At 38.2% G+C, this 12,037-nt stretch overlaps 1 protein-coding gene across 4 annotated transcripts in view; it reads right to left on the bottom strand.

The window, feature by feature from the left end:
• Positions 1–12,037, bottom strand: part of Nup188 (nucleoporin 188) — a 55,042-nt gene that overhangs the window by 41,543 nt on the left and 1,462 nt on the right. For all 4 annotated transcript variants that reach the window (XM_071601038.1, XM_071601039.1, XM_027943161.2 and 1 more), the window contains 2 exons: positions 5,319–5,373; positions 3,621–3,694 (listed from right to left, as the gene is read on the bottom strand). In XM_071601038.1, coding sequence (XP_071457139.1) covers positions 3,621–3,694; positions 5,319–5,373 — 129 coding nt within the window. The remainder of the gene's footprint in view (positions 1–3,620; positions 3,695–5,318; positions 5,374–12,037) is intronic.

Raw genomic sequence — 12,037 nt, 5'->3', positions numbered from 1 at the left:
AATTAAAGAAAAAACTGATTAAATTCCAAAAGTCTAGAGTTTAGTTTTAGTTTAAAAAAAAAAAAAAAAACTACAGGACCTCAAATTCCAGGTTACTGCAAAGGGCATTTTTCTCTTTAGAAAATAAAAGTAGAAAACAGTGATAGAGGGGCCGGGGCCGTAGCTCAATGGCACAGTGCTTGTCTAGCATGCTTGAGGCACTGGGTTCGATCCTCAGCACCGCATAAACATTAACAAATAAAATAAAGGCATGCTGTCCATCTACAACTACATTTTTTTTTTTTTTTTTTAAAGAAAACAGTGATAGAGCATGTAAGTAGTAGGTGCAAGGCACTGGGTACGAACCCCAGCATATTAAAAAAAAAAAAAATCAAAGAACGAAAAGCTATAATGTCCTTTCTATGACCTGAAACACAATGTTGTTGGATTTTTTTAAAAAAGATTCTCACATTTCATAGAAAATCCACAACATAAAGGTTAGTGTGGGGTTGTGGCTCAGTGGTAGAACACTTGCCTAGCATGTGTGAGGCACTGGGTTTGATTCTCAGCACCGCATATAAATAAATGAATAAAATTAAGGTCCATCAACAACTGAAAAATATATTAAAAAAAAATAAAGGTTAGTATACAGGGGAAACAAAAGTTCTGAAAGAGGCGACATGGAATAATAATTAAAAACAGAGACACTGGAGTAAGACTGCCAGGTTTGAATCCTGATACCACCACTTACTAGCTGTGTGACCTTGGGTAAATTACTTAACCTCTTTGTGCCTCACTTTCCCCACCTGTAAAATGGAAACAATGATAATAAGAGTATCTAAGTGTGATAAAGTATTGATTATATATTTTTTTAAAGTTTATGTTTTAGATATTTAATGAAGTATTTACAGGTAAAATAGTATCTAGGAAGTATTTCAAAATAATTAAGGAGGAAGAATTCATTGCTAAACAACAACAAAAAGTTCATCATTAACCTGAGAGAAAAAAGATGATAAAGACAATAAATTCAAGGGGCTGTGACTCAGTGGTAGCTCACTTGCCTGGCATGTGTGAGGCACTGGGTTCGGTTCTCAGCACCGCATATAAATAAATAAAATAAAATAAAGGTCTATCAACAACTAAAAAAATGTTTTTAAAAATTAAAAAAAAAAAAAAAGTATGTAATAAATTCAACAGATGTTCAGCAGTAGAAGGTGCCGAATTGCACGCGACTAAAACACTCAGGGGTCACTCCAGGGGAACTGGGCTGCGTGAAATAACCACATAAGAGATAGAAATACCTTTTTCTTTGGGGGTGCTATGATGGCTCCTCTGAACTTAAGGGTCTGCAGAAAGGGGGGGAGAGGGAGGGAGGGGAGGGAGAGGGAGAGAGCACACATGCTGACCCTTTTATTGAGAAAAAGCCATTCAAATGAGACAAGGGGTCAGGTTTCAATGGGGTTAGCCAGCTGTCAGCAGACTGACTGACATCTGGGAAGGCCACACACAAGGGCAGAATAAGACAAGGGGACACACAAAAGGTGTTTCCATGGAACATTCTATCCCAAACAGGGCAAGGGGTAATATCCCATGGGGATGTAGGAAGGCACACCCATCCACAAAGACACATTTGCTTGACCCTAAAGATCGGGGCTAACATCTACGGTTACCTAGGCAAACAGATCACAAAGTGACCGACAATGCCACACCAATCAGAAGGGGAGACAAATGCTGGTCACATACTATGTCAGTCTCCCACAAGAAGGGAAATGAGGATGACGGGACTCTGATGTACAACAGCATAAGACGTACAGTAGGAATGATGATAAATGAATCTCTATTGCTTCTTTGTGGGGGTTGCTGGAGATCAAACCCAGGGCCTTAAAGATGCTAAGCAAGGGGCTGGGGTTGTGGCTCAGCGGTAGAGCGCTTGCCTAGCACGTGTGAGACACTGGGTTCAATTCTCAGCACCATAAAAATAAATAAAGATCCATTGACAACTAAAAAATATTTAAAAAGATTCTCACATTTCACAGAAAATCCACAACATAAAGGATGGCTAAGCAAGCCCTCTATTGCTGAGTTTCATCTCCAGCCCCCCATTCTTGTCTAACAACATATTTTATTATTATTGTTAAAAATAGAAAACTAGCCAGGAGCAGTGGTGCACACCTGTAATCCCAGCAGCTCCAGAGTCTGAGGCAGAAGGATGGTGAGTTCAAGGCTGAGCAACTTGTCAAGTCCCTATCTCTAAATAAAATATAAAAAAGGGCTGGGGGGCTGGGGATGTGGCTCAAGCGGTAGCACACTCGCCTGGAGCCAGGTTCGATCCTCAGCACCAAATACAAATAAAGATGTTGAGGGCTGGGGATGTGGCTCAAGCGGTAGCGCGCTCGCCTGGCATACATGCGCCCCAGGTTCAATCCTTAGCACCACATACAAACAAAGATGTTGTGTCCGGGCCGGGTTCGATCCTCAGCACCACATACAAAGATGTTGTGTCTGCCGAAAACTAAAAAAAATAAAGTAAATATTAAAATTCTCTCTCTCTCTCTCTAAAAAGATGTTGAGTCTGCCAAAAGCTGAAAAATAAATTTAAAAAAAAAATTCTCTCTCTCTCTCCAAAAAAAAGCGGGGGGCTGGGGATGTGGCTCAATGGTTTAAGCACTTCTAAGTTCGATCTCAGTATCAAAAAAAAAAAAGAGTAAACTATCTCATCCAGGTGTGGTGGTGCAGGTCTGCAATCACAACTACTTGGGATGCTCAAGGAGGAAGATCACAAGTTCAAGACCAGCCTAGGTAACTTTGCAAGACCCTGTCTTAAGACTAAAATTAAAAAGGGCTGGGGATGGATGCAGTCTGGTGGTAGAGTACATGCCTAGCATACGTGACACCCTGTTCAATCCCCAGTACCACAAAACATAATAATGATTTCAAAGGGTCATTATGAGGATTAATTAATGATAAAACAAATGCTTAAAAAAACAATTGGTTATGCTAAGCAAAATAGGTCAATACCAAAGAATCAAAGGCCTGACTGTTTTTTCTGCTATGTGGATGCTAATTCACAATAAAGGAGGAGAAGAGAGGTACTCTGGATTAGACAGAGGGGAGTGAAGGAAGCAGAGGATGGATGGAGGTACAGAATGATAAATGAATGAATCAGACATTATGACCCTATGTGCATATGTGATTATATGACCTACATCATGTACAACCAGAAGAATGAGAAGTTATACTCCATTTACGAATGATGTGTCAAAATGCATTCTTAAACTGGTATACAGTAAACCCTACAGAAGTGTCAGTTGATATCACTGTTCACTGCTCTGTGCCATTAGCTAGTGCTTCACACAAACATGGCAAGCCATAAATAAATATTAAGAATAGCAACTGAATACTTAATGAATCCACAACCTCAGACACAGGTTAGATAAGTGGATTGTACAATATTACATTTCTGGAATAAATTTCCCTTTCTTTCACTACAAAAAAAAGGTACCATATTCTTTTTAATTGATAACTAAACTATATTCTCTCTGATCTACCTAACCCAGCAATATAATAAAGGAATCTGTAAGAATGGTTTAATCTATGCCAGTTTCCTCAGAGAAATTACAAGACTCATGGAATCATCATACCTTGGAGGTTTGTAGTAAGAAAGCCCTTCTAACAACCGCTGCCAATGTTTATTCAATTCTGCTTCAATCTGATTCTGGAAAAGAACAAGGCAATTATACAAATGCAACTTTAATCAGATTCCAGGATCACACTGAGAAATACATATTCCATTGAGCCTCTTTAAAATGCATTTTCCTCCACATTTGAAATCATTCTGAACACAGAATTCTGTAACCACCTTTTCTTTAGCTAAACACTGTAGTATAATGATTTGCCCTTACTAGGAAATTTCTGATAAACATATTTTGTAGTGGTTGCACAATAATTCATCAAGTGGCTAGATTGTAATTTATTTACCATTTCATCTAATGTTAGATACGCTTAAGTTAACCATAATTTTTTTAAACAATTTTTGTGTTAATTATATTGAGATACAATTAACATACAGTAAGATTTGACAGTTTTTTTTGTGTGTGTATATGGTGCTGGGGATTGAACCCAGAGGCCTTGTGCATGCAAGACAATCACTCTACCAAGTGAGCTATATATCCCCAGCCCAACCACAATTTTTTTTTTAATATTTATTTTTTAGTTGTAGGTGGACACAATAATTTCATTTTTATGTGGTTTATATTATATTATAATTTATTTATATCATTATATGGAGACACAGCGCTCGCCTACCACGTTTGAGGTCCTGGATTCAATTCTCAGCACCACATAAAAATGAAATAAAGATATTGTGTCCACCTACAACCAAAAAATAAATATTAAAAAATACATATATAAATAAAGAGCCAGGCACAGTGGTATGTGCCTGCAACCACAGTGACACAGGAGGCTGAGGCAGGAAGATGCAAGTTCAAAGTCAGCCTGAGCAACTTTGCAAGACCTGGTCTCAAAACAGAAAATAAAAAAGGATGGGGATGTAGCTCCATAGTAGAGCATTCCTGGGTTCATTCCCCAGGATCACCAGAGAGAGGTGATGAATGGATAAGATAATGAAGTGCAAAAAGCTTTGTGCACACAACCTTTCAAGGATTTCCTTCTCTGAAGACTCACCCTAGAAGGAGAATTATCAGTTAAAGGCTCTAAAATGGGTATTCACATTATTATGTTAATTATAACAACATCATCTTAATACCCTATCCTCATAGGGTCCACTACCCAAGGATCAACATCCCTTTACTGATCATATACTTGGCAATGTCCTAGAAACCACAGACCTAAAGGAAGAAGATAGAAGGAAAATGAAGAAAAAGTAAGGAGAGTATGAAACAGAAAAGCCTGAGAATCGAGAAAGGTATTTGAACCCCTCCGCTCCACAGCTAATGAATCAGCACTGGTATTTTTTCAGAAAAGGAATCAATGAGATACAAAGAAAGGCAGACTTAGAAAACTTCAATAATCAAGACACATTCCCATATCTGCAAATAGAGGCTGAAAATGTACAATATTTATAAAGTTTAGGAATAAGAAAATGTGTTTACTTCCCACTTTAAAGGCAGTTTTTTAAAAAACATTTATTTTTTAGAAGTAGTTGGAAACCGAACCTTTATTTTATTTATTTTTATGTGGTGCTGAGGCTCGAACCCAGGGCCTCACACATGCTAAAGGAGCGCTCTACCGCTGAGCCACAACCCCAGCCCGGCAGTTTTATTTTTGTAACATAAGATACACAAAAAACTCTGAAGCTGCTCAAGAACATTACCACTTACCAGTTCTCTCAGAGCTGACCTTCCAAGTAGAATTGTCCACAGTTCTCTACTGCTCCTGAAAAAATGAGCAGAGGTAGGTTTGCCCTTCTAGATTATATAAATTTGACTAAGCTACCTCATAGCTATTTGACTATATGCTACCAGAAATGGAACCCAAGGGCATTCTACCACTGACTTACATTCCCAATGCTTTTTTTTTTTTTTAACTTTGTTTTGTTTATTTATTTTTTTTTATGTGGTGCTGAGGATCAAACCCAGTGCCCCACGCATGTGAGGCAAATATTCTACCACTGAACCACAACTCCAGCCCTCCCCGGTGCTTTTTCTTGTTTATTTTGAAACAGGGTCTTTCCAAGTTGACTTGAACTCAGGATCCTCCTGCCTCAGCCTCCTGAGCAGCTATAATCATAGTAAGTATCTCTACACCCATCTATGTCTAGTCTTTAAAAGCAAACAAACAAACCCACACACAAGAGACAATCTGTTAAAGTTTTGGAAAGTAATCTTGTGCATGATCTTAGAAATACGATCCTCAAATAAAAATTAAGAAACAGTTACCACATTTCAACACAAAATTTAAGATGCCATTAGAGCTGCAGGTATAGTTGTTGGTAAAGAGATTGACAAGCAGGCTTGAGGCCCTGAGTTTAATCCCCAGTGCTGCAAAGGAAAACAGAAAGAGAGAAAACAGATGCAGGCAGGCACAGCACAACACCCCTATAATCTCAGTGACCTGGGAAGCTGAAGCAAGAGGATCACAAGTTTGAAACCTGCCTAGGCAACTCAGCAAGACCCCGTCACAAAATAAAATAAAAAGGGTTGGGGACATATCTCAGTGGCAGAGCTCTTCCCTAAAATAGACTCTGGATTCAACTTCAAATACTGCATTAAACAAACAACAACAAAAAGAATGAAAAAGCTGGCATTAATTGTAAGATATGTCATCATTTATGGTTCACTAAGAAAGCAACGCTTCCAATAAACTATGACAACTCATTAATAATAAAACATAAATGGATTACAGAGACACTAAAATTATGAAAAGTTTGTACCTTAGAATTAATGAAATATAGTAATTAATAAATTACAGTATATCCTCCATACCAAGACACCTCAATTTAAAACTTCTATCTTGGAGTTAGGGGTACAGCTCAGTGCTAGAGCACATGCTTAGCATGCAAAAGGCCCAGGGTTCAATCTTCAGCAACAAAAAAATTTCTCTGCCTTTCTCACTACAATGTAGTAACCAATATGGAAGAAGAATCTAGAAAAGAACTACATATATTTTATATTGTAACCTCCAGAAAAATTTCTAATGATACAATGCAATATAATTCACTTTCTCAGTGAAGTCTAATAGTCATTACAACAGTCCTACATTCATTCATTAATGAATTCCTACCAAATGCCAGAACCAGAGGTACTTACAAGATAAAACACACCAGGTGTGGTGACACACACCTATAATCCCAGAGGCTTGAGAGGCTGAGGCAGGAGGATCACAAATTTCAGTCAGCCTCAGCAACTTAGCAAGTCCCTAAGCAACTTAATGAAACCCTGTCTCAAAAAATAAAAAAGGATGGGGATGTGGCTCAGAGGTTAAGCTCTCCTGCATTTAATCCCTGATACCACACATGCACACACACATACACCCCGTCACCAGTGTTTCTTCAAATAAGCTACAATCCCCAGAGTGTGCTTACCTCAAGCTCCTGCCCTCATCAATACCTTTAGAATTTCACAAAAATTGGTCTTAGGGCTTAAGTCTAGAATTAAATATCCAAATGTAACCAATAACAAATGCTCTCAAGGGCTGGGGTTGTGGCTCAGTGGTACAGCACTCGCCTAGACCAGGTGAGGCACTGAGTTCGATCCTCAGCACCACATAAAAATAAATAAATAAAAATTAAGGCATTGTGTCCATCTACAACTAAAAAAATAAAATAAACAAAAAAAGAGGGGCTGGGGTTGTGGCAAATTTGTGGTAGAGCGCTTGCCTAGCATGCTAGCATGATGAGGCACTGGGTTTGGTCCCCAGCACCTCATAAACAAATTAAATAAACAAAATAAACATATTGTGTCCATCTACAACTAAAAAAATATCAAATACAAAAAAAAAAGAAATGCTCTCAAGAGGGGATGGTGTCATGGTTCAGTGGTAGTGCGCTTGCACTTGTGAGGCACTGGCATTGACCATCATCAGCACAATAAATAAATAAATAAATAAATAAGTGTTATTTTGAAAAAATGCTCTCAAGGGGCTAGGATGTGGCTCAAGCGGTAGCACGCTCGCCTGGCATGCGTGCGGCCCGGGTTCGATCCTCAGCACCACATACAAACAAAGATGTTGTGTCCGCTGAAAACTTAAAAAAAAAAAGAAAGAAAAGAAAAAATGCTCTCAAGAAAGAGTTATAAGCAGCACAGGGGTTATATTTTGTGAGATCCCAAATCAGTACCTAGAACAGTAACCTGAAACAAACACCACTTAGAAAGTTTATCTGCAAAGTAAAGATGAAAGGCCCTAACAAAATATACTATACCACAAAATAAGTTAATTAATTTAATTAAACATTTAATAAAGAGAAGGCAAACTCTGCTAACTATGAAGATACACTGAAAACTGTTTTCCCATTAACACTGTAACACAAAGTCCTAGGTCCATCTAAAAATTGTCCTTCAGGATTTCCCCCATCAAAAGAGGCTTAAGCACAACTAAAATTATAAATCTCTTTCCTAATGGCTAATACTTCTGAGAAAACAACTTAGATTCTGTTAAATCTATAGCCACCAACTTCCCCAACAGCACACTGGAATCACTAATCATCTTTTCTGATAACAAGTTAGCATTCGTTGTTCAAAAGTAATTAGGAGATTAGATTCATTTAATGAAACAAATGTGTCCCTTTACGCTGAGGGTAAAAAGATGTGAGTAATTCAAGCCTTAAGTAATTTAAAACAAAGAGGCAAGCTCACCATTTAAGAAATTCACAGTAAAATTTTAAAAGTCTTTTATAAAGGTATAATTATCCTCTAACTTGTGTGATATACTTTAATTAACAAAAATAAAGCAAGAGCGTTATTTTAACTGACATAGTGTACTTGCCTAGAATGTGTAAGGCCTTGGGGTTCAATTCCCAGAACAAAAAAAGAAAATAAATGCCAGACAAGGTGGCACATGCCTGTAATCCTAGAGGCTCAGGAGGCTGAGGCGGGAGGATCCTGAATTCAAAGTCAGCCTCAGCAACTAAGCAAGGGCCTAAGCAACTCAGTGAGACTCTGTGTCTAAGTGAAATATAAAAATGGGCTGGAGATGTGGCTCAGTGGTTAAGCTTCTCTGGTTTAGATCCCCGGTACCAAAAAAAGAAAATGGCATGTATGGGCTAGGGTCATGGCTCAGCAGTAGAGTGCTTGCCTGGTATGCTTGAGGCACTGAGTTCGATCCTCAGCACCACATAAATATAAAATGAAGATATTGTATCCACTTAAAACTAAAAACTAAATATTAAAAAAGAAAATGGCAGGGCTGGGGATGTGGCTCAAGCGGTAGCGCGCTTGCCTGGCATGCGTGCGGCCCAGGTTCGATCCTCAGCACCACATACAAAGATGCTGTGTCCGCCGAAAACTAAAAAATAAATATTAAAAAATTCTCTCTCTCTCTCTCTTAAAAAAAAAAAAAAAAAGAAAATGGCATGTATTTTTTTTCCTTTATCTTTTCCTTTCTGGTTTGCACAAAACTAATCAGATATCTATTATTACAAAAAATTCATAGCCAATAATGGAGGCAAAAGTATATACAAATTTATGGAAAGAAATATTTCACTAATTGAAGGCTTTTGTATGCCTAGGCTAATTTACTTTCTTGATCATCTTCTAATTTCAAAAAGCTTAGGTACTAGTGTACTTGAACTTATTTGCATTTCCTTTCAAAACAGATCCCCATAGCTAGCTAATAGTGATTCCCACAGAAACTAAGAAGACCAATACCTGCATTCAAAGACCAACCAAGATCCATAATTCCTTGTTTTCTCATATCCAAGCTGTTGCCATTTGTCACATCAGTATTTGCATAATTTTTTTTCCTTTTTCTTTCTTCATACTAGGGACTGAACCCAGGAACACTCTACCACTGAGCTATACCTCCAGCCCTTTTATTTTTATTCTGAGACAAGGTATCAATAAGTTACTCAGGTAGGCCTCCTTGTGATTCTCCTGCCTCAGCCTTCTGAGTAGTTAAGATTACAGGGGTGCACCATTGCACCCTGCATATTTGTACATTTTGTACATTTTATTTTTACATACAATTTGTACATTTGTACATTTAATTTTTTTTAAAATACAGTATTTTAAAACAATGTTTCTCAAAAATGCAATTGGAGCCAGGCACAGTGGCACACACCTATAATCCCAGCGGCTCAGGAGGCTGAGGCAGGATCTTGAGTTCAAACCCAGCCTCAGCAAAAGCGAGTACTAAGCAACTCAGTGAAACCCTGTCTTTAAATAAAATACAAAATAGGGCTGGGGGTGTGGCTCAGTGGGTGAGTGCCCCTGAGCTCAATCCCTGGTACTCCCTCCCAAAAAAGCAATTGGCCTTCAGACCACTTACAGCGAAATCACCTGGGAAGGATACAGCAACCCTACAGAATCTTGGTCACCATCCCATGCTATTCTTTTGGAGGCTACACATGGAAAATCTACATTCTAAACTAAACACCCCAGATGAATTCCTTAAATACTACTACACTAGAGCATCATTGTGCCTCAGGGGAGCAGGTAAAAGCCCTGTTTAATATACTGGCACTCCCCCAACCTGCCACCCCAAATAAGATTCTGCTGCTAAATAAGATTGGAGATCAGTGCCCAGAGTAACACAACACCTTTTATATTCACTACTCAAAAAAATAAGATAAGAGCTAGAGATGTAACTCAGTGGCAGAGTGCTTGCCAAGCAAGTGTGAGGCCCTGGATTCAAGCCCCAGTACCCATAAAGAGTTAAATGTCCACCCCCTTCTGTTTAGCTGGACATGGTGGTGCAAACCTGTAACCCTAGCTATTTGGGAGGCTGAAGCAGAAGGATTGCAAGTTCCAGTCCAGTCTTGGCAACTTAGTGACACCCTATCTCAAAATTTAAAAAGGGCTGGGGACATAGCTCAGCAGTAGAGTACCTCTGAATAAATTTCAGTAGCCACTGCCCCAACAAAGTGACAAGAGACAGTGGAATCAAAGAGAAAATGATTTGTTTATCAAGAAAGGAATCCTTGTGGAAGTAAGAGTTAATGGTTCTTCAATTGCTACACATTTACTGTTCCTGGAATAACAAGAATACAAAGAAATCTAAAACTTTCATAAGCTCATATACTCATAAGCTTAACACTGCAAAAGACAAACACATTAAATGCTCTTTGCATAAAGCACAAAAAGAAAAGTACTTAAGGGAATGATACTAATAATTAGAAACTCAAAAGGAACATAATCATATAGAACAGTATCAGAGAAGAGAGATCACTAGGAACTGTTCTAGGGATGGAGGAAAGACCTCACCTCAAACTGGGACATGAAGGTTTGAGTCATGTGATTCTCAAAAAATACAACAGATGTTGGACATACAGAGGCAGGCCAGTAATCTCTGTGACTCAGGAGCCAGAGGCAGAGTTATAAATTTGAGGCCAGCTGAGCAGCTAATCAAGACCCAGACTCAAAATGAAAACTAAATGGGGTGGGGGTGGGGCAGCTGGGGATGTAGCTCAGTAATAGAGAGCTTGCCTAGCACTTGTGAAGCTCTGGGTTCAATCCCCAGTACCATAAAAAAAAAATAAAAATAAACACTAAAACAACATAACAGATACAGCTGGAACTATGACGTTCAATCTAAAGTCTCAGGGAAACATTTTCTAAATACATTTTTAAAGAAACTAAATAAGTGCTAGAGTGTTGCTCATTTATTTGCACAATAAATAAATAAAACTGAGCTAAGTATTTGGGGAAGAAACTAAAACACAAAAATTTAACTGCCTCAAAGTTAAAGTTTAAAAAAATATATTGACTTCCAGTCCAAAATTCTAGCAAACTTGGAACTCCATTTCTGAAAGAGATGGAATAAAGGATACTGGACATTATCTTCCTTACAGAGATCGATTTGATTGTAAACTTTTAGTGAAAGCTACTGGGAGGTCAGGAGTAATAGTTTCTACAATTCAGTCCTTTTGGAGAAAGCTAAGATAGTTGAGCTACTCTAATGAGACAGTTCTTTTGAGAAACTCGGTTGTATTCCACATGGAGATAATAAATAAAAGCAGCCACTGCCCATCTAACTCCACAGATGGGATACACCTCTTGTGTAAAGTGAGATTCAAGATTAGCAGAAAGAGCTTTTCAAACTGCAGTCCTGTGTATACTTTTAAGCATACCTACACCACTCAAGATTTTTACAAAGATATTAACTGAAGAACACAAGCAAACACAAAAATGTCAATATTTAAACTGACAACCTCAAACGACATTCCCCAAACTCTTGAGTAAAAGTATTCTTCCATTTTGACTATTGCCAAGTCATTTTCACACACACAATGACTTTGCTACAAGAACAACATACTTCATAGTCACCTCAAATACTCCCCTGAAAAAGATTCACATTTGGAGAAACAGGAGCTCAAAAGGATAATGTGACCTGTCTGAGGTCAACTGCAAATCAGGAGGCACCAGGAATAGAATGAAAATTTTCT

This window comes from Marmota flaviventris, chromosome 13, assembly GCF_047511675.1.
Source record: "Marmota flaviventris isolate mMarFla1 chromosome 13, mMarFla1.hap1, whole genome shotgun sequence".
Lineage (NCBI taxonomy): Eukaryota > Metazoa > Chordata > Mammalia > Rodentia > Sciuridae > Marmota > Marmota flaviventris.
The sequence above is the reverse complement of the archived record's forward strand: the minus strand, read 5'-3'. Positions and strand labels throughout refer to the sequence as shown.